This window comes from Acartia tonsa, chromosome 7 (assembly GCF_053477335.1).
Source record: "Acartia tonsa isolate MP-2025a chromosome 7, ASM5347733v1, whole genome shotgun sequence".
Taxonomy (NCBI): domain Eukaryota; kingdom Metazoa; phylum Arthropoda; class Copepoda; order Calanoida; family Acartiidae; genus Acartia; species Acartia tonsa.
The window spans coordinates 49,718,186-49,742,962 of record NC_137266.1 but is presented as its reverse complement, the minus strand read 5'-3'; the positions used below and the strand labels follow the sequence as shown (position 1 = coordinate 49,742,962).

The window sequence follows — 24,777 nt, the reverse complement described above, 5'->3', positions numbered from 1 at the left end:
CCAAATGATTTGTTTTTAGAAATTGTACATTTAGGCGGGTTGATTTTCCCCGTTTTTCTTTTTCACAATTTTTGTTGGCCAAACTTTAAATATGTATTTCAAAAGTTCTTTCCCTTGAAAAATCAGTTTTACTCAAACAGCATTTTTCACGCAGCTACTCTAAAATTTGGTGTTTTAGTATGAAAGCTTAAAATCATAACTTTATTGTTTATTTTAAACCACAATAATGGCAAACCTATCAAAATGCTCGTAAATTTAATCAAATGTGAATATCTAAAAAAATACTAAAAAAGAAAAATCTAAAAAGATACAATGCAACATTTTTTTCTCCAACTATATAAATTTTTAGTTTTCCTATTAAAACTTAAACTTTACTATCTATCTATTGAAGTAACTGCAATTGTGGCTCAACACATAGCACTTCTGCTTTCCACTGGGGAGGTGATAGGTTTGAATCTCAGGCCAACATAACTATAGACATTTAAAATGGTTCCTACAGCTGCTCTGTCAGGTGCAGAACATAAATAGTAAGAGCAGGGAGAATGCCTTGGCTCATAAACAGGTGCAACAAACTACCATGCACAGTTAGGAATTCTCAGACAACTGCGTGCAATTAAAGTGTTGGTTGTCTGATGGATGTTACTTAACCTAATATTCTTTAGTGTTAGAGTATCGCATCCCATAACATGTGGATGATGCTCTATTTTCTCTAAATGATCCCTCAAATTGAAGGGGAATCCCGCCCCTATGAGGTAATGGTAATGGTAATCTATATATTGAAAGTAACAATTCATATATTTGTTTCTTCTTTTTAAAAGTAACAGGATGTCTATATAAGAGTATTAGTTTGTCTGTTAATACAAAGAAACCTCTCTAACCGCTGGAGCAATATGGTTTACCCCTTCCCCATTAAAGGTTTCTAGGGGAGTAGCCGCTAGTATAAAACAAAAAACAGGGAGGGAAAGGAACCATGGGATTTTTAAAACTCTATTGTGTATCATCATTGGGGATATACAGCCCTTGTCTTATCCCTTTAGATCCGTGAACAAAATAGCATTATATGAAATGATCCAAGGGGATAAGACAATGACCAATAAATGTATGTACATAACCAATGATGGTACACAAAATTACCACTTCTGTAGATTAAAATTAGTGGTTGAAACATTTGAACACTCAACCAATCTTAATATTTTAAAAGTCCCCAAAGTTGTTAAACCAATGAATGAGAAAATGTTATTATAAAACTTTGGGGCCAGTGTAATTAACAGCCCAATGTCCCCTCCCTCCCTGACAAAATTAAATGAGCTGGATTTTTGAATTATTTTAGTGGTGAGCCAGATCTTTAAAAGATTTTTGGCTTGATGTTGCCAGATCGCTGGCGACACTCAATAAAATATTGATCTTTAAATACTTTTTTTGACTCACCCCCAAAAAACCAAAATCTCCAAATGATCAATAAACTAAACTCTGGGTACCATTAAAAAACTTTGGGTACCAGACTAAAATTTTGGGTATCAGTATAAAACTTTGGGTACCAGTATAAAACTTTGGGTACCAGTATAAAACTTTGAGTACCAGTATAAAACTTTGGGTACCAGTATAAAACTTTGGGTACTAGTATAAAACTTTGGGTAACAGTATAAAGTTTTGGTACCAGTATAAAACTTTGGGTACCAGTCTAAAACTTTAGGTACAAGAATAAAGTTTGGGTACCAGTATAAAACTTTGGGTACCAGTATAAAAATTTGGATATCAGAATAAAATTTTGGGTACCAGTATAAAACTAATTGAAAAAATATCAATTTATCAAATACGGCTCACCCTGATCTGGCTCAGTGGCTATACCAAACGAGTGTAACCAGTGCACCAGAGGTGTTCCACTTGCTGAGCCAGATTGCTAACACCATTTTGATTTCAAGATCAATATTGGGTGCACCAATCTGGATCACCTCTAGTGCACCCTGATCCGGCTCACCACTAAATGATTTAAAGATCCTGCTCTGTACTTTCCTGCAAGATTCTCGGTTGAGTCATCTGCTGTCAGGGTTATCATTGTTTTAGTCCATGAGGCCATCCTCGCTAATGTGGTTACATCCTGATGTCGCACTGAGTTGAGTACTCAAAGTAGGGAATGAGTACCTAAAGTTTTATAACCAGAGAGAGGGGACAATGGGCTAATTATCACACTGGTCTCCAAAGTTTTATAATAACGTTACCTCATTCATGGTTTAACAACTTTGGGGACTTTTGACTACCCTATTTTTATTTTAGATTGAAGAAAATTGAGAAAAAATTTGGGGTTGGTGATTTCTCTTGGAAGAGTAGTGGTACCCTCCCCCAAAATAGTTATAAACCTTACTTGGAAAAAAGCTACCCTGTAAAGAAGAATCATATTAGTTCAGAAATTAATCAGACCCTTAGGTACAAACAGACAGACAAACATCCTGTTACTTTATCTTTAGGATTTTAGTTTCTAAAAGATGAAATAATTTTGGAGGGTGGGATATTTGTTTCTTGGATTGTGAAGGTAACATCTTTTAGAATAGTTATAACATTTTCTAAACCTTTGATAATATTCATTGTAAAGGATAACCGCATTGGTTCAAATGCTCTGACACACGGTCACAGAATGACACACAGACCTCCTGATAATTTTGTTTGTTTGGCTTATATACCAAATAATATTGTTTATTGATAAATTACTAATAATCATCATTTCAAATTAATGTTTGTTTGACTTATTTACCAAATCATATTTTTTTTTATAGGTATATCATATATAGACAATCTATATAAATTATTGCTTGTTTGGTTTATAAACCAAATGATACTGTTTCTTCAATTCTTCTGAAATGAGCAACTTTTACTATAAATGTGTGAGTTTTAATATTATCTGCCCATTGTTAACTTACATGTCAGACAATATTGTTGTAGAATGCTGAAAAAAGTAAGCATTTTATTATTTACTAGTGGCTACGCACCTAGAGGCCTCTAGGGGCACTTGAGGAGGGGGAAGTCGAATTTGATAACCCAATTTCTTATTTTGGATTTTCAAAGAAAAAGTAAAAAAAATTGGGGGATGGGTGTCCCCCCGCCCCTGATTATTAAATTTAGTTCAAAAAATTCATTTTTTTTTTTTTTTTGGGGGGGGGGGGGGAGTTGGAATAATTTTTTTCTTGGGGCAATTTTTCTTTGGAGGCTGGTGGTACCCTCCCCCAAAATAGTTATAAACCTTCCCAGGACCTATGAGAAGCTACCCTGTTAATTAGAACCCGATCAGTTCAGCGGTTAGCGAGATCCTTTGGTACAAACACACATCCTGTTACTTTATTATAAGGACTAGTGGCTATGCCCCTAAAGGCCTCTAGAGACACTTGAGGTGGGGGGAGTTGAATTTTTAAAATTTTGTTTGGAGGTGGGGGCTGACGCTCCTTATTTTTAAAAGCGAAGCTTTTCTATAATTAGGGTCGGTCCGTCCGTCCGTCCGTAACGGGTAGCTTTTTTGTTAATTTAGGCATGTTAGAATTGTCCTATCAATTTCAAACAGTAGTTAGATATGATTTAGAAAGCGTAGCAACTCTATAATCATTACCAAAATGTCCGTACGTCCATTTTAAACATGTGGATTTTTTTTTCTTTTTTAACAACAAATTTTTATATGATCTAATCATCCGATTGATCTGACTTTTTGTATACTGATTCCTAGGACAACAAAGTACAATATTTTAAGCGAAGCAACTCTATAATTAAGTCCTAATAATGTAAGTATGTCCATAAACATTATTCTATATCAAGCAGTTTTTCAACAAATTTACTTACAATTTTGCATCGACTCTCATACATTTAAATTCTGATTATTCAGTTCTGACATTATAGTGTTGATGTCCGTTTGTCCTACCGTTTCAGCGCTTTGCTTTTATGGATGTTGTCATCCTTGTTATTTTTAGTTTTAAAAAAATAGATTAATTTTTTTGGGGGAATTTTTTTTCTATGGGCAATTTCTCTTAGGAGGGTAGTGTTACCCCCCCCCCCCCCCTCCAAAAAAAAAATAGTTATAAACCTTTCCAGGAACTATGAGAAGCTACCCTGTAAAGGAGAGTAAGCGAGATCCTTCAGTACAGACATCCTGTTACTTTATTATTTTAAGGGTATAGCTAATCAGAGAAGAGAAAACTAGAGGTAAATTTGTGTGATTAATAGGGGATGGTTAGTTTGATGGTTGGTTTGTGTGTGTGTGTGTGCGTGCGTGCGTGTGTGTGCGTGCGTGTGTGTGTGTTTTGTAAGTGCGCGCCGGTCAATACAATGAGTGTCGGGTCGCGTCAGTTATCCAAAGGCAACCATAGGAGAACCACGCAATTGTTATAATTATGTGCAATGTATCTTTTAGTTATATATAGAGTTATTTGATAAGTAATGAAACAATTCAGTCGAGTAAATTCTAACTGTATTTTTAACGGTGCCTCTAAATAATTTTATATTCTATTAAGTAATACTTTTAGGGATATATAAATTATTTAAAGCCGTAACGTTAAAATAAAACTACGCATTATTGAAGCCAAACTGTATTGAAAAGAAAACTGGCAGTTCTATATGATTAAGGTAAGAACATTTTAAATGAGAAGTTTATAAAGTTTTATTATTATTGCTGCTTTTTATGGATATTAAAATGAAAAAAAAATATATAAATAGAATAATTATGTTTATTTTAATATTCATAGAATTTTGTCTGTAATACAATGCTATATATTACATAAATCAGTATGGCTTAGAACCGATCCTAATCCTGCGGATATTAATCGGTTTTGAAGCTCTACTGGAAAATGTATTATAAATTTTTACAAGCGAAGCTTTTTTATAACTGGAGTCGGTCCGTGCATTCCTAAGTCCATATTGGGGGGGGGGGGTTAAGCAAGGACATCAAAGCTTCGATTTTATTAATTTTGTCATCTTTGTTTCTCTGTTGTTTATCAGGGATCTAAAGGAATAAGACAATGGCCGATAAATTGATGTACATCTCCTTAGATAATACACAAAACTACGAATTCTGTATAATTTCTATAGTGGTTGAAAACTTTGGACACTCAAATTAATAAACCAACCAATTAGAATTTAAGAATATTAAAACTTTATCTTAAAACTTTGGGGACTAGTGTAATAAACAGCCCAATGTCCCCTCCCATTCTGGATATTTCTATTTTCATTTTCTTATCTCTACCATTTTATTATTTATACCCAAAGTTTTATAACCACGCATATTTTATAAAAGATCTTTTAGGGGTTTTGATAGTTGGTTTTTAACTTGTTTTGCCCAATCTTTAATCAATTCATTAAATAATTTAATTCCACAACAGGGGTAATTTTAATGATCATTGTCTTATCCCTTAAGATCCCTGAATTATACCTTACCTTGTAAGGGCGAGATTATCTCTGAAGTATATACAAAGTTTAATAACCACGTTATCTTGTTTGTTGACCCAAAAGCTTTAGGTACTTATATTAAAGATTTATTATCGCAGGTATCTAAAGGGATTAGACAATGGCCGTTAAATTATTATACATCCATATTGATGGTAAATATAATTACCCCTTCTGTAGATTTCAATTAGGGTTGGAAACGTTTGAACACTTAAGATAATAATGAAAAATTATTGAATTTTGATTAGTTAAGTCCTCAAAGTTGTTTGTAAATAGGGAATTTTCATCAATTCATCGTCCATTGTCTTATTCTTTAAGATTCCTTGTAAAAACGAAAATTTTGTTTAAAGTAAAAACAAGAAAAATTAATCCATAAATGGGATGCTATAAAATAAAATATTTATGCTTTCACTCGAAGTACCTTGATGAGCACGGAAACCTTTAATTTTGGGTCAGGTTGTCAGGATAGGTTGTATAAGAAGAAGGGGGGTGGCATTTTACTTAAAACGTTTTTTATTTGAGGCATATCTTTGAGCAAATAAAATGAAGTTTTTTTAATAATTATTTTAAAAATATTTTTACTCTTACAATGGTACATTTTAAAATCCACGGAAAGCTGTTTAATGTTTATAATACGATACTATAAATAACTATTTTAGTGTGACTACGAATCTAAGTTTTCCCTCTTGATAGGTTATGAGTCATACTGAAACAAGGATGACAACATCCATAAGTAGCGAAGCACAAAAATTGTGGATGGGAATATGTAAAAGTAGATTTAAAGTGTATTTATTAAAATCAAGAATAGATTTATTGGGAAAACACGAAACCTTGTTTTATTTTGTATGATGAAGACGGTTAAAGTAAATTACATACTAGATGCACATAACAATGGGAAAAAATATTTTGAAACTGTTAATGCAAAAAAGTTTTAAAATTAGACCAAAAATTCCAAAGATATGGGGAAATATGTCAAACATATAAAAATAGCCCAAAACCTGCTAAAAGGCAGTTTGGCCGCCATTGTTTCTTTTCTTAAAATGCCAGAAATTTAATTTTAATATCTTTAACTGAAATTTTTTTGAAAATTGGACCATAAACACCAAAGATATGGGTAAATATGTGAAAGATATAAAAATAGCCAAAAACCTGCAAAAAGGCAGTCTGACTGTCATTGTTGTTTTCTTCAAACAACAGGAAATTTAATTTTGATATCTTTAACTGAAAAAATTTCGAAAATCGGACCATAAACACCAAAGATATGGGGAAAAATGTGAAAAATATAAAAATAGCCAAAAACCTGCAAAAAGGCAGTCTGACCGTCATTGTTGTTTTCTTCAAATGACGGGAAATTTAATTTTGATTATTTTAACTGAAAAAATTTCGAAAATCGGACCATAAACACCAAAGATATGGGGAAAATTTGGAAAATATAAAAAATAGCCTAAAACCTGCTAAAAAGCAGTCCGACCGCCATTGGTGTTTTATAGTTAATTGTGCTCCTTGATGATGGGAATGTTGTCAAAAAATTTCAGAATTCTATCTTTTATAGGAGCCGAGAAAATCACGTTTCCCCCAATTAATTAATTACGGACGGACAGACGGACGGACGGACAGACGGACAGACGGACGGACAGACGGACGGACGGACATTGTGAATTATAGAGTAGCTTCGCTACTAAAAACATGTATTATATTGTAGAAAAACATTGATTGCGCGATAACTGTTTACAATATGCACAGCACAATTACAATTATAAAAATGGGACCCCTTTTTTAGATTAAAATAATCGGTGGAAAAGTTTGGACACTGCCTTTTTGTAGACACACCATACCCAGGGATATAGGGATCATTGAGCAGTAAATTACATTTTTACCTAAGGAGGGAGAGCACACTGGACTGTATTTACACAGGTATCCAAAGCTTCATTACTATCCTTGCTCTATGGTTAGCTTAAAAACTTTGGGTACTTTTGTCTAATTTTGATTGGTTGGTTTTGAACAAGCATTGCCCAATCAATAATTTTAATCTACAACATGGGTAATTTTATTTGAAACCGATTAATATACGTGGGATTAATACCGGTTCAAAGCCATACTGGAAAAATGTTAGACAATTTTATATGAATATTAAAATGAAAATAAAAACATAATATCAATGCCAGATTTGTAAGCCCAGGACTTCAGCCCCTCAGGGTTAACAAAACTGTAATAAATCTTTTAATTTTTAAATTTACTATCCGCGGAATGCTGTCTATAATACGATGCAATAGATAACTATTATCATCATTGGGGATGTATTTCAATTAAAAATTAATTTTTTTTATCCCAATTAAAATTGGCGCTTTCACTCAGGGTACCTTGTTGAGCACTAAAACTCTGAAACCTTTAATTAATTAATACCGGTTCAAAGCCATACTGGAAAAATGTTAGACAATTTTATATGAATATTAAAATGAAAATAAAAACATAATATCAATGCCAGATTTGTAAGCCCAGGACTTCAGCCCCTCAGGGTTAACAAAACTGTAATTAATCTTTTAATTTTTAAATTTACTATCCGCGGAATGCTGTCTATAATACGATGCAATAGATAACTATTATCATCATTGGGGATGTATTTCAATTAAAAATTATTTTTTTTATCCCAATTAAAATTGGCGCTTTCACTCAGGGTACCTTGTTGAGCACTAAAACTCTGAAACCTTTAAAAAATTTAAAGAACAACTCTAACATGCCTAAATTAACGAAAAGGTATTGACAGACATACAGACATAAACAGATGGACAGTCACAGACCGACAAACTGACGGACAGACAGACGGACATATACTTTTAAGAATATTTTGAGTGTTAATTTAAATATGCATTAAATTAAATTAAAATAGGCACGTCAGAACTTTTCTATCAATTTCAAAATTTGTATGGTGATTCTTGTGGTAGATAGGTAGACTTTAGAAATCATAAGAACTCTATGATTGTTACCTGAATGACCGTAAGTCCATTCTAAACAGCAAATTTTTGTGTTATATAATTATTTGATTGATCTGATTTTTGGAATACTGATTCCTAGGACAACAAAGTACAATTTTGTAAGCGTAGCATCTATAAAAATGTAAGTATGTCCTTAAACATTATTCTGTATTTAAGCAGTTTTTCAACAAATTTACTTAAAATTTTGTTTCAACTTTTAAACATTTATATTCTGATTAATTAGTTCTGACACTCTAAAAGTGTTAATGTTCATTCATCACACCTTTTCAGAGCTTCGCTTTTATGGATGTTGTCATCCTTGTTTACCTATTTTGACCCCACCCTTTTTAATTTTTTTTTATGAGCAAATCATTTTGTTATTCAAATTTACTTTTTTAAATTAGTCAATGGGTTAATGTTCGGCTTTATTTCTTAAAACGTTTTTATGATGCATTTGTTTGAGCAAACAAGGAGGGAGATGCCATTAGACCGTAAATTATACTTGTACCCAAAGTTTTATAACCAGTTCAACTTGGTGAATTGATATAGGGTAGGGCTTTACATTATATGATTCAATATTAATATTAATTTAGTTGGAACGCTGTTGATAATACGATGCAATAAATAACTATTCCAGTATGGCATCGTATACTTTTAATTTCTGCTGGTTCTGAGCCATACTTATAAAATAATGTGTATTGTCGTTTTATAGACAACTTTCAAAAAATATTTAATTATAAAGTAAAAACATTTTACTTGTTTTGATAGCCTAAGCCTTCGGACCTTAAAGCCAACTATACTGGAATTAATCTCATAATAATTTTTTTATTTTAATATCCCTAAAAAGTTGGTATTAACACGATATGTTTTATTTTAACTGGATTAAAAGGATCATTTAGATATATACCCAGGGAAGGAGGGAACATTTTAAAAAAAAACTTTGGATAATTTTAGAGATTTGGAATTTTGAATTTTTGGTTTCTAACTAGTTGTGCCCAAACTTCAATCAATTAAATTAAAAATTTAAATCCACAATAGGGGTAGCTTTATTTATCACCATTATCTAATCCCTTAGTTGTGCCTGATTATAGGTAAAAACATTCCCCATACTCAAATTTTTTTTGTCGCGCCACTGCACTGACCTAACCCAACTTAACCTAGCTAATGTAACCTATCAAAATCTAATATAACAAGAATGACAATATTCATAAAAGCAAAGCACTAAAATGGTAGGACAAACGGACATTAACACTTGTAGAGGGTCAAAACTGGATAATCAGAAAATATATGTATAAATTTGTTGAAAAAATGCTTGATACAGGATAATGTTTATAGACATACTTACGTTTTTAGGACTTCATTATAGTTACTTCGCTTATTATATTGTACTTTATTTTACTATTGTCCCAGGAATCAATATACAAAAACCAAATCAATCGGATAATTAGATCACATAAAAATTTGTTGTTAAAAAAGTAAAAAAAATCAACATGTTTAAAATGAACGTACGGACGTTTTGGTAATGATTACAGAGTTGCTGCGCTTTCTAAATCGTACCTAACTATTACAGGAATCCCCATCCAAAGTTTGAAATCGATAGGACAATTCTCACATGCCCCAATTAACAAAAAAGCTATCCATATGGGACCATACCCAAATTTTATTATCGCAGAAATCTAAAGGGATAAGACAATGGGAGATTGATTGATGTACATCCTCAATGATGGTAAACAAAATTACCCCTTCTATAGATTACGATTAGGGGTGAACGTTTGGACACTATCCATACAACGTAGAACGATGTCTGTTTGTTTGTCTGTTTGTTTGTAACGAAGGATCTCGCTAACCGCTGAACCGATCGGGTTCTCCTTAACAGGGTAGCTTCTCATAGTTCCCGGGAAGGTTTATAACTATTTTCTTGAGGGGTGGGACACTAGGGGATTGGGGCAAAGCCACTTGTAGTTAATAAACCAACCAATCAAAATTCAATAAAAGTCCTCAAAAAATATGAACGTTATCATAAAACTTTCGGGACTAGTGTAATAAACAGCACAATTGGTCAGCTTAATAACTTATATCGAATTTTGATTGCTTGGTTCAAAAATAGCTGAGCCTGTGTCAAAACTTTTTGACCAATGATTTATTTATTTCCTTTCGTAAATGGGAAAATTGTCATCAATTTATCGTCCATTGTCTTACTCCTTAAGATTCCGGGTAAAAAATCTAGGTTGAAGTAAAAACAAGAAAAAACATACATAAATGCTTAAAAAAAACATTAACGCTTTCACTTGAAGTACCTTGTTGAGCACTGAAACTAGGCAAGGTTAGATTAGGTTGTATAAAGAGGAGGGGGGGGGGGGCTGTATTACTTTAAATGTTTTAGATAATGTGTATCTTTGAGCAAAAACAACGAAGAAGGTGCCATTGGACTGTAAATTACTGGCACCCAAAGTTTTATAACAACTTTATCTGAAGTTCTATTTTAAGATCTATTTTAAGTTACCTCTCTGTGTCCTCCTTGTAATATAATTAAGTTATCAGGAACTAGCAGAAAATGAGAGGGGACAATGGGCTGTTTATTACACTAGTCTGCAAAGTTTTAAGATTAAGTTTTATTCGCTGGCTAAACAACTTTGGGGACTTTTATTGGATTTTGAATAGGTAGGTTATTAAGTACTAGCGGCTTCGCCCCTAGCCTCTAGGGGCTTTGCCCCAAGAGGTGATTTTAAAAAATTATGTCGAAATTCGTAAAAGGACCAGGGAAATCTTCAGCAAATTTTTTTAAAAATGGGGTTCAGTGTTTACCGAGATCTTAAGGGACAGACGGACAGACAGACAGACGGGCAGACATCAAGCTACTTTGTATTATAGATAGTAGTGGTTAAACCAACCATTCAAAATTCAAGTCCCCAAAGTTGTTAAGCCAACGAAAAAGAAAACGTTATTATAAAACTTTGGGAACTAGCAGAGAGAGAGGGGGACAATGTGCTGTTTACTACACTAGTCCTAAAAGTTTTACGATAATGTTTTCTTATTCGCTGGCTTAACAACTTTGGGGACTTTTATTGGATTTTGAATGATTAGGTTGTTAAGTATGCCAGTGGTTAAACCAACCAATCAAAATTAAAATTTCAGTAAAATTCCCCAAAGTTGTTAAGCCAACGAATGAGAAAACGTTATTATAAGACTTTGGGAACTAGCAGAGAGAGAGAGAGGACATTTTGCTGTTTATTACACTTGTCCCCTAAGATTAAAATAGCGTTTTCTTGTGCGATGGCTTAACAACTTTGGGGACTACAGAAGGGGTAAATTTGTGTGTCATCATTGGGAATGTACATCAATTTATCAGTCATTGTCTATAGATCCCTATAATTTAATATAACTTCGGTATTTTGATTTATTGGTTCAAAACAAGCAGAATCTTAAATTTTTTTGGCCCTTAATTTAATTTCTCGTATTCATTTAAATCCGTTGGATAGGAATCGGTTCTCATCCATACAAAAAAAAACTATGTCTAGCATCGTATTGTATCCAGCTTTCAACATAATATATAAAAAATGTATGATCATAAGATTAAAACCAGTTTTTTTAGACAGTGCCTTCGGCACCTCGGGGATAAAAAAACTGGTTTTAATCTTATAATTGTTTAATGTTTATGCTATATCCGCGGAAAGCTGTTTATAATACTATGCGATAAATAACTATTAATTTTTTTGTATTGTAATTGGATATTTTTTATAATTTTATACTTCATTTTCTAATTCCTTAAGATTCTTGGTAAAAATGAAATTTAGTTTAAAGTAAAAACAAGAATCATGTAGAATCCATGAGAGCGATGCTATAAAAAATACTGATGTTTTTCTCAGTACATTGTTGATCTCTGAAATAATAATTTATTATAATAAGTTATTTATCGAATCATATTATAGACAGATTTCCGAGTATAGAGAAATGTTACATTAAAATTATTGTTTCAAAGTACCCAAAGTTTTTAAACCATCAAACACAACATAGTGGACCAGTGTAATTTACAGTCAAAAGTCCCCTCCCCTTATATCATTCATTAATTAATATTCAATATTTCTTTCTGTTTTAAAATTTATTAAAGCTTTGTATAAAAAAAGGAGAGAGGGGACATTGGACTGGAAATTATACTTGTCCCAAAAACAAATCTGTTGTTTGTTGTTAAAAAAACTAGTATGTTTCTTTTTAGGTTGTACAAACCAACAGTGTCTTAACCTTTCTACTAAAAAAGTGTAACCTACAAAAAAGATTTATTGTAATTAAGGTGCTTACATAAATTTAACGTCCATTGTCTTATCTCCTTAGATTCCTGGTAAGATCAAATATTTAGTCTATAATGAAAAGAGGGATAGTTCAATCCATTAAAGGGAGGGAGGGGACCATGGGTTGTTTTATACACTAGTCTCCATAGTTTTATAATAATTTTTTTCTATTCACTTGCCTAACAACTTTGGGGATTGGTTGATTCATTAAGTTGAGTGTCCAAAAGTTTCAACCACTAATTGTAATGGAAGATTTTTGTTTTATCATCGGGGATGTACATTAATTTCTCGGCCTATATGTTATCCCTTTAGATCCCTGCATTAAAGCCTGTGGTGGGCCTTCACGTCTGCATATTGTCATATTTAAAACAAATATTTTTGCAAATTAGTATAAGACCATACATATTTGAATAGAATTTTGTTTGATGAAGGTAAATATAAATGGGAAGATTAAGTAATAAACTGTGGTTCTGAATATTCTATCATTTTGACGAAGGTGATGATGCACTATCCTATCATATAAAGTAGTAGCGTTTTTTGTCTATCCCGAAGGATCTTGCTAACCACTGAACCGATATTAGTCTCCTTTACAGTGAAGCTTCTTATAGGACCTGGGAAGGTTTTAAACTATTTTTGGGGAGGGTATCTTCACCCCCCCCCAAACAAAAAATATTTTTTTACTCTTTTGAAACTCAAATTCAAAATAGGCTGAGGTTGACTTTTCCCCCTCCTACCCCTAGATGCTTCTAGGGGTGTAGCCGCTAGTTAATTATCATAAAGAAAGACAAAATAACCCTTTCCTTTGTTATATATTTCAAATACTAACATTTAAAAAATAAGCAAACAAGAATAGTCATTTCATAAGAATCGCAGCAATAAAAAGTAGACTTTCTTAATCAAGAATAATAAGATCATAGGTTGGGCAACAATAACAATTCAACCTTTTTAAATCTTTATATTTATTTAATAAGAAGCGAAACAATAACAATCTACACCTTCTTAAACAAGAATGATTAGATTATAAGAAGGGCAACAATAACAAGCATAGCTTCTTTAAGAAGAATATTAACCCTAATCAATTTTATATAGATAGCTGATTACTTTGTAGTAGCGGAGCTACTCTATAATTCGAAATGCCCGTCCTTCCGTCCGTCTGTCCGTCCGTCTGTCTATCAGTCTTTCTGTCTGTCAGAGAAAAAGTGGGAAAACATGAATTTCTCGGCTCCTATGACAGATAGAAGGCTGAAACTTTATGATGAAATTCCCATCGCTAAGGAACATAATTAACTTTCACACATCCATGGCGGTTGGACTGCTTTTTAGCAGGTTTTTGGCTATTTTTGTTGTTTTCACCAAAACTTTGGTGTTCATAATCTGATTTTTAAAATTTTTTTTGTTATAGATATCTTAATTAAATTTCCTGCTGTTTAATGAAACATCTATAAAGGTTGGACTGCCTTTTAGCCGGTTTTTGGCTATTTTTATATTTTTACAGATTTTCCCATATCTTTGGTGATTATGGTCCAATTTTCAAAATTTTTGTAGATTAGAATATCAATTAATTTTCCAGTTGTTTTAAAAAACATCCATAGTGATTGGACTGCATTTGAGCAGGTTTTTGGCTATTTTTATATTTTTACATATTTCCTAATATCTTTGGTGTTTTTGGTCCAATTTTAAGATGACAGTATCATAATAATTTTTCCAATTGTTCTGAGCATCCAGTATGTAATTTACTATGAGCATTTGTATGTCAGTCATCATACAAAATAAAAAAAGGTTTTGTGTTTATTTTCTCCAATTAATTAAATCTATTCTTGATTTTAAAGAATACTCTTTCTTTCTACTTGTAGGTATTCCCATCCACAATTTTTGTGCTTTGCTACTTATGGATATTGTCATCCTTGTTCAATTTTTTACTTGCACTTCTGTATTTCTTCTTGTAAGTCTGTATGTAAATCCCATATGTCTGGACTAGCTAAATGTCCGTATGTTCATATGTTTATCTGTATGTCCGAAAATCTGTCAGTCTGTCTGTCTGTCTATATGTCCAACCATCTTTCTGTCCATCTGACTATCTGTCTATTTGTTACTCTATCCATTTTTCTCTCGTCTATCCATCTGTCTTGAAGTCTTTCTAAATGTCCATCTGTTTGCTTATCCATCTGTCTGTCCATCTATCTATTTGTCCATCTGTCTGTCCATCTATCTATTTGTATTTGAACTGTTTTTCTGTCTGTCTGTTAGTCTTCTGTCAAGATTAATTATTTTTAAGTAGTGCAACAATAACAATTTACAACTTTGTAAACAAAGATAATTATATCAATAAGCAGCACAAAAAAAACATTGTATACTTTTTAACCAAGAATAATTATTTTATAGGTAGTACAAAATAACATTCTAAACTTTCTTTAACAAGAATGATTATTTTATAAGTAGCGCAGCAATACCAAGGTATACAATAAGTAGCACAAAATAACATTCTATAATTTCTTAAACAAGAACAATTATTTTATAAGTAGTGCAGCAATACCAAGCTATACCTTCCAATACAAGAATAATTAGAATATAAGTAGGGCAACATAACAAGCATACCTTCTTAAACAAGAATATTAACCCTAATAAATTGGGGGTTTTACTATCTGTTTTACTATCTGTTTGACAGTCTATCTAAATGTCTGTTGTTATGTTTGTCTATATTTACATATGTCTGTTTGACTGTCTGTTTATCTTTCTGTGAAAGGAAAATAAATATTTTTTTTAATGTTTAGAAAAAAAGGCATCAAGTTTTCAACTCCACCAATTTAAAATATTTTTTCAATGCTCTCATGTCATTTTGTCTGGTCTTTGGTACATCTCAAAATTTGTCTGTCTGTCTGTTTGTTTGTTAGTTTTTTCATTATGTTTATTAGGGTGGGTTCATATTGGCAATTTATCTGACACTAAAGCAGGAACTTACACTTAATTTATATAACTACAATACACCTCTGGATGAATTTGATTCATCTTAAGTCTAAAAACTGTTGGTTACCACACATTCAATTGTATAGCTATTTGTGAATTGTCATAAGCTCTAGTTTTTGTATATGTAAGAACTATTCCTGAGCTAAGTTTAGTATAGGAGCTACATGGTAAAATGTTCTACCTTGCTCAAAACTTTTTAACTTTTTTCTCACATTTTCAATGTAGCTCTTAAACTACAAATGGCTGAAAAAACTGGTATTCAAGGCACAATAATAATCAAAATGTTTTAAAGTTTTCCTCTAAAAGTTTTACCCTAAATTAAAATACTTTTCTTGAAATTTATTCAGGTTTATTAACAAACAGGCATTGGAATATTATTTGTTTCTATATTTGATGTATTTTATTAGTATTTATTGTTATTAAATGTTGATAAAAATTCTTGAATGTTTAATTGGAAATTGTTAAGAAATATTTTTATGTAATCCTATTTAGTACATTTGAATATACTTTGTTTGTCTGTAATTATTTTTCATTAGATTACTTCAGTGAAGAACATAAACTTATCACCTGAAAAAAAATAGGGGGCATTTAGAATCACTTTAAAAATAGATTGTTGTTTTTTTTAATTCAGTCTGTTGTTAGAGTGGTTTTGCTGGAACTCCTATAGACTTCATTTAGTCAGAAACATCAAATTAATTTGTATCAACTTGAATAAATTTTCATCAGAGTCTTTTGTATTATAAATAAATATATAAAATAATTTTTAAAAATGTTTGAGCAAGTTTATGTGAGGTTTTAGTAGCTCAGAAAGAAAGGTAAGTAAACATAAGATAGCTGGTGTTCAAGCAAATATTTCACAGTAAAAAGGTTGAATTAAAGAAAGCATAAAATAAATAAATGGATGATTTAAGTAAGCAATCAACCCCAAAAATGGCTTATTTAAGTAAGGATTTTGCAACCAAAATGGATGAGTTAAGTAAGTAATCAACCCCAAAAATGTCTTATTTAAGTAAGGGTTTTGCAACAAAAATGGATGATTTAAGTAAGCAATCAACCCCAAAAATGGCTTAATTAAGTAAGGATTTTGCAACAAAAATGGATGATTTAAGTAAGTACTCAACCCCAAAAATGGCTTATTTAAGTAAGGATTTTGTAGCAAAAATGGATGATTTAAGTAAGCAATCAACCCCAAAAATGGCTTATTTAAGTAAGGATTTTGCAACAAAAATGGATGATTTAAGTAAGTAATCAACCCCAAAAATGGCTTATGTAAGTAAGGGTTTTGCAACAAAAATGGATGATTTAAGTAAGCAATCAACCCCAAAAATGGCTTAATTAAGTAAGCATTTTGCAACAAAAATGGATGATTTAAGTAAGTACTCAACCCCAAAACTGGCTTATTTAAGTAAGGATTTTGTAGCAAAAATGGATGATTTAAGTAAGCAATCAACCCCAAAAATGGCTTATTTAAGTAAGGATTTTGCAACAAAAATGGATGATTTAAGTAAGTAATCAACCCCAAAAATGGCTTAATTAAGTAAGGATTTTGCAACAAAAATGGATGATTTAAGTAAGTAATCAACCCCAAAAATGGCTTATTTAAGTAAGGATTTTGTAGCAAAAATGGATAATTTAAGTAAGTAATCAACCCCAAAAATGGCTTAATTAAGTAAGGATTTTGCAATAAAAATGGATGATTTAAGTAAGCAATCAACCCCAAAATTGGCTTAATTAAGTAAGGATTTTGCAACAAAAATGGATGATTTAAGTAAGCAATCAACCCCAAAATTGGCCTAATTAAGTAAGCATTTTGCAACAAAAATGGATGATTTAAGTAAGTAATCAACCCCAAAAATGGCTTATTTAAGTAAGGGTTTTGCAGCAAAAATGGAGGATTTAAGTAAGCAATCAACCCCAAAAATGGCTTGTTTAAGTAAGGATTTTGTAGCAAAAATGGAAGATATAAGTTGGACATTAATCACAAAAATGGCTTGTTTAAGTAAGGATTTAGTAGCAAAAATGGAAGATATAAGTAAGCAATCAACTACAAATATAGCCTAAATGGCTGAGAAGGGATTAAATTTTGAGGAAAAATAATCCGGATTAAAATATTAATCTGTAAGACATTTACCTCAAAAGCGTCCGATTTTGCTGATTCTTATCAGCCACCCTTATTTTTGGGGTTTTTTGGGGGTTTATAGGGCAATAATAGTTCTTCAAGTAAGCAATTAACCTACGAAAATGGCTCGTTAGTCCGACATGTCCGATTTAAGTAAGCCACTTTTGTTGTAAAGTGCGGACTTTCCCGATGTGAGCACGTCCTACTTAAATCTGACAAAAATGCTTATATAAGCACAAAAAAAGGTAAATTGCTGAGACAGAGATTACTAGGGCTAGTTAGCAAGACACCTATCAAATAAAGAAATAATTATTTAAAGAGTAGCTGTATCAATTAAAGTTTACCTTAATGTGTAATTAAAACACATAAAACACAAAATTATAACTTTACTAGAATAATAAGTTTGCCATCCTCCATAAAAAAAACATTTAAAGAGAGAAATATTACAAGGACCAAAAAAATCTTCCCTTCATAATCATCTAGAATAGCATATGCGAGCTGAAAAACTAAAGCTAAGAACTGCTTTAGCTTTTGGGTCAATTACTCTTGAATATAGTCTAAAACTGACCTATTTCATAAAAAAGCTAGCAGAAAACTACAAAAGCCAAAAATCATGCATTGACAAGAATATCAAAAATATTTTATATATACATATATTTATATAACATAACCACTTAACACCTACCACCCCACCCACCCCCCCCCCCCCTACACTGAAATCACTCAATAAAATCCATGGTTTGAAGCTTTTTGTTTAGAAAAATCAGGTATATTTTTACATGTTCCATAAAAATTGAACAACAGATTTCCTTGGACTGTTGCTAGTAGGAAGAAAAATGTGCTTTAAATTGTCCTATCTCCTAAGTCCATGGTCCTTACTCCTCTCTTTAATGAAATGTAATGAATTTGATTACTCTAAATATTATCCATGCATGAAGGAAAATTATTTTTTAACTAGTTTTCCAGAATAATAGGATCTATAAACGAGTCCAAAAAATTAGTTACTTTGATTTTCAACTTCAATAAACATGAACTCCTCATTACCAGTGACCTAAAGGGATAAGACAATGGTCAATAAATTGATGTGTATCTCCAATGGTGATAACACTTCTGGATGTTACAATGAAACGTTTGGAAACTTAACTTGATGAACCAACAAATTAAAATTCAATAAAAGTCCCCAAAGTTGTTTAGCCAACGAATAAGAAAACGTTATTATAAGTATATATTAACAGCCTAGTTTCCCTTCTTCCTGTCTAATTACTTTAGTCTTGTAGGATAGTCAGGCAAAGGTCGTTCAATCAAAGGGTTGGGATATCTTGGGTGTTACTTTCTTTATTACCCCAGAAAAGAAGACACTTACCATTTAGTTAACTTTGAGTGTCTTTTATTGTTATTTACTCGGGAGAGGGGGGGGGGGCATTGTGCTGTTTATTAAAAGTTTTATAAGCCGAGTGTCCAAATCTTTCAACCACTAATTGTAATAAAGAATGAGTAGTGTATCATTATTGGTGGGCGTACAACAATTTATCGGCCATTGCCTTTTCCTTTTAGAACCCTATTACAAAGTAGCTGAGCTACGGACAAAGCTTATTCCTTTATCCCATAAAAATCAACAAGATCGAAATTGCAAAAAATAAATTAATTCAAAAAGAGCAACAATGGACATATAATTTGTTAATAAAATTGTAATATCGTATCTACTCTATATCTAAGATTTTTTTGTCATTATGTGCTTCAGTACATCATAGTTAAATATTTCATTTTCTGCATAATTTCTCATGATTTTAAAAGGCAATTATGCTTTTTAGTGATTAATTAACAAAACCTTTCCTTTCCTTTTTACCAAAGAAACTTAATTTTAATTTAAAAGATATATGTACCAAGATTACAGATAACTGAGCTTTTTAATATAAAACAATTCTATATTTAATTTATTTGATTAGCTTTTAATGTCATATTCAGTAATTGATTACAGGAAGGGAGGGGACTTTGGGCTGTTTATGACACTAGTCCCCAAAGTCTTATAATAACTTTTTATTATTCGTTGGCTTAACAACATTGGGGACTTTCAATGATTTTTTTCTGGTTGGTTAATTTAGTTGAACGTAAAAATGTTTTCAACCACTAATTGTACTCTACACAAGGGGTAATTTTTATGTATCATCATTGGGGATGTACACCAATTTATTGTCCATTCCCCTATCCCTGAATTGATTAACATTGCAAATATTATTGTTAAAAACATTATTAGTTTTTAATACTCTGCTACTTTTGGATATACTTTTCTTGTTAATCAAATGAATTGAGAAAATCATCGAGAGAAATAATTTTTGTGTAAAGTAGAACAATAAAAGATTAATATTGAAGTCAATTTAAAAGAAATCATTTGTTGGGAAATTTAAATTTATAAATAATTTTTAAAAAAAATTTGGCCCAGAAGAAAGTAAAAGAAATTAAACTTTTTCTTCAAAAGCATTCAATCATAACTAGAATAACAACCAACCCGACTATACTCCGACAATTATAAATAAAAAATAGCGCAGCTACTCTCTAACTAGAATATACCCATAGGTTTGTTCGTTCAATGGTCAATTACTCAAAATTTGCTAGTAGGGGGTAAGTAGGGAAATAGCCCCACCCAAAAGAAGGGGGTTTGATAAAAATCCACATATTGTTCAATAAATATTATGATTTGTAAAAATACTAGCATTGAACCATTGACAAATTTCAGGGTTTTTAACCATTAACAGTCGGGCCCCTTAATTAAAACCTTAATCAGTAGGGGGTGGGGGAGGGGGGGGGGATAGAGAACGTATTTATATAATTTTAAGGATTTTTTTTTTTGGGGGGGGGAGCATTCACCTCTTTACTACCCCCCAACCCTTTGTTTTGTTATACCGTCTAAATTACTAGTTATAAAATTGAAATTACACAAAACATAATTATTGCAAAAAATGAGCAAAAACAAGATGTATACAAGTTTTGTTTATTTGACCAATCAATCAAAATGCTCTGCCAATCAAATTGCTGTCATTAAAATCTTATTCATCTCGAACACAAAGAATTGGAATCATTAAAATCCAGGGAACTAAAATGACATTGGCTTATAAATCGATGGATATCCCTAATTATGATACACAAAATTATTTCTTCTGTAGATTACAATTAGCTGTTGAAACGTTTTGACATTCAATAAACCAACCAATCAATAAAAGTTTCAAAGTTGTTAAACCAAGGAATAAGAAAACGTAATTATAAAACTTTGGGGACTAGTGTATTAACAGCCCGTTGTCCCCTCCCTCCCTGTTAAAATCTGATTCATCTCTAACACAAAGATTTGAAAATGAAATCACAAAAAGGACACATTTAGTCGTGCAGATACTCTACAACTAATTTGTATCCCACTGTTTGTTAAAATTAGTTACAAAAGTATACTATATTACTCGACTTATGTGATTAATATGCTGCGCCTTTTCTATACGGCGCTTTAATGAAAAGAAGGTGCTTTACCCAACAAATTTTAGTTTTTAAAGTAAAAGCAGAAAGACAGATCGACGTACATACTAACATACAGAAATCCTTTTGTTTTATATTATGACATTAGAAACTTATTTATGCTGCGCTGTTTGGTACATGATTGTTTTGTTTGTGTTTTATTTCTTTCAGATCTTTATTTCCTTTGTCAACATTAACGAGAATTTGTTTTCCAACTGAACTCGGATAAAAAAAAAACCAAAGTAAAGGTTTTTTTGGTAGCGTAGCTCTTCTTTTTATGACTAATATGTCAGCATATGTCTATTACAGTAACTAAGCAGTCTCTACATGCGAAAATATCATTCAACAATCTTCAGTAGACACCCACTTACACATACAACTGTTTTAGTTACCTTTAAACACTATATTTTCTGAATATATGACAAGATTCTTATTACCACTCTGTATAACAGCTAGCTGTTCTTTGAATTGCCCAAAGAGATAAATTACAAGAACTGCCTTCAGAAAGTAGTCTATTGTTTTGCAAGATACAATAATAACCCCCCAAAGTTAATCTAAATTTAAAAAATAAATGACGATGGCTTCAAATTTTCAAATATTTTTTAAGGCCAGGGGCGTTGCCACTTGTTCATGAAAATGAACATTTATACTTATTTAATTTCATTTGATGACTCGCATCTAATGAATTGAATTGATTTTACAAGATCTAACTGCACCTAAGATCAGGGATGGTAAAGGATAGGTTTGTCATAGGTAATCCAAAATTTCTTTATCTAATTTACCTGATTTGTATAGGTTTTGATGTTTTTCTTGATATTTTAGGGGTAGATTTATTATGGGAGAGGATGTTTTAATAAAAAATAATAATTAACCAGTATCCAAATGATATTTTTAATATTTATTGATATTATGACTCAAATTATTTTTTTGTCAATTTTCCTATCCTTGCAACCCTGGCCTAACACTGACTTGTAGTAAATGCAACAAATGTGCTTAATCAGACAAAATGTGTGCGGGCTGTGATTATCTTTCTTCTTTCATTTCCAAAATGCATGCAAAAAATAAGTATATATGTGTATATTCCAGCCCAAATTGGGGAGACTCTTTTCATCTGGTAGAAAATTGCTTTTGTTCCTTTTTATGTACCACCTGATTTAAGACTCAATCAGGACAGGGTCTCTGTACTATGAGAGGAGTTATGTTTGACAGATATCAAAGATATAATCTCGCAAAAGACTCAATAAGAAAAAATTTTAACCTTAAGATAATAGTTTGAAACAATGCCTAACTATCTATAATCAGAATTATACACGTAGATTGAACATTCTTGATAGTCCAACGCAATAAGTGCAAACTAAACGTGCAAAATTTTTATTTAATGGTTTAGTTGCAGTTCAAGAAAGGCTTTCAATGATCGTGCATGGACTGTTGGAGAAGAGACTTATGTTAATCAATGGCTGTAAATAGCTAAGCTTATTTTCAAATGAAGTTGTTTATAGTGCCCGAATGAATTCATATTAGTTTAATTGACTAGTCCATTCTAATATGACATCATTAGTAATAATTTCGGCCAAAAGTTTTTAAATCTATAACTTTTTTATAGGGACAAAAATAGATTCAAGTTTCATCAGTGTCACAAACGTTATTTAGGAACCACAACAAAATTGAATACGCAAGAAAAGACAAAACATAAGAAAATGGAAAAAATGAAACAAAAAGATGCCGAAGGGGACATAAATATTGTATCTTTATGCCTCAATCAAATAAAAATATGGGTAGCAATGACAATGACAGAATACAATCTAACAGGGAGGGAAGGATAAATGAAAAATAGAGTAAAAACACCCCCCTATCCTTCCTTGATACTTCAAAGCTACAAAAGACAAAAAATTATGGATGATGAATTTGTCTAATATTAATCTATCCCCTTAAACCCTGCTAATCAAGTTTTTTTTATGTCAATTCTTCTTTTCAATGTTACAATGTAAATAAGAAATAAATGTATAAGTATAGATGTATAACCCAGACAATTATCTAACACAAGTGGTTTATTTGTCTGCTAGCAAATTATTTTCTGCTTTTTTGTACTGACTTGGTTGTGTTTATATTTTCGACGCTTTTGACTGATATTCAAAGACCCAATTAGAGTCGGAAAAGGACCTCCACCACTTGGGTAGAGTTACATATCTCTTGTATTTTAAACAAAGAAATCAGAACAAGCAATCATTTTTTGGTAGGTATAGCCAATACACACTTTTTAATGCAATTTATTTACTGGTAATGAGTAGCACCTGTTTTTGAACAAATGTATTCTCCTAACCTGACTTTTGATGTCAACCGATTGACAAATAATGCAGGGCTCGGCAGCCGCGCTTCAAAAGCGAATAAGCCTCAAATTTAAACGTGTTTAGATGCTTTAAAAATATCAAGCGGTTATTTTCTGCGGAAATGGCGCGGCCGCTAAGCCCTAAAATAATGTCTTTAGTAAGAAAAATTGAGTTTTTACAATACTGCGAATAAATAAACTTACAAATTCCACCAACATTAGTTTCAACATATCCATCCACTGTAAAGCAGAACAGCTGCGCAACTGCCAACAAATAATTAGATGTGGTCCCCAAAGTTATTAAGCCAATGTACCCAAAACTTACATATTCCACCAATATTAGTTTCAACATATCCATCCACTGTAAAGCAGAACAGCTGCGCAACTGCCAACAAATTCATCTCTGAAATAAAACCAAATAATAATTATTATATAATAGTAGCAGTGTGTATATCTGTGTATACTCAAAGATCTCGCTAACCACTGAACCGATATAGATATCCATTTACATGTACCATCTCATAGGTCAAGGGAAGGTTCAGAACAATTTTGGAAGGGGTAACGCCACCCTCACAAGAAAAATCGCCCCCAGAAAAATACCCTACAAAAATCGCTTTTTTTACTTTTCCTTTTAAAAATCTAAATCACCCCCCCCCCCCCCCCATCTTAAGAGCCTTTAGAGGCCTCTAGATGCGTAGCAGCTATTAACAAAATAAACAACAAAGATAGAAAAATTAACTATGTAATCAATAGAAGCCGTAGGCGCAACTGATTCTTGCCAATTAACCAATTATTCTAAGATCTTTGACTTATTTATTTTTCTAATTGGCTTGGCCTAATTGAAAAATGTAAAATTTTACCTAAGGTTAATTTTCAAGTTTTCTTGTGTGTTTTAATTTTCTAATCCACACAATTTTCTTTCATTCTTAATGATCTGAAAAGGATGACAGCATTCATATAGCAATGCTTTAAAAATTATAAACAGGTGGCAGTTTATCTATTAGATCTATAGCTTATATGTATAGATAACTACCTCCCTTCCTTTTTCAATAGACTTATTCGTCTGCTACCAAATTATTTTCTGCTACTTTTATTTACTGCTGTTTTAATACACCACACCATTAGTTGATTTTCAATGACCCAATTGAGAGGAGCACAATGCGATGGGGAGATACAGTTTTTTAACCCTTTCTC

At 31.8% G+C, this 24,777-nt stretch overlaps 1 protein-coding gene across 1 annotated transcript in view; it reads right to left on the bottom strand.

The window, feature by feature from the left end:
- The window catches only part of LOC145323921 (uncharacterized), a 49,387-nt gene extending 24,868 nt beyond the window's left edge, over positions 1–24,519 (bottom strand). The window contains exons 1-2 of the mRNA XM_080166525.1: positions 24,444–24,519; positions 23,909–23,986 (exon numbers count right to left, since the gene is read on the bottom strand). Of these exons, the coding sequence (XP_080022651.1) occupies positions 23,909–23,984 (76 nt within the window). The 5' untranslated portion in view covers positions 23,985–23,986; positions 24,444–24,519. The remainder of the gene's footprint in view (positions 1–23,908; positions 23,987–24,443) is intronic.
- Positions 24,520–24,777: the final 258 nt, after the last annotated feature.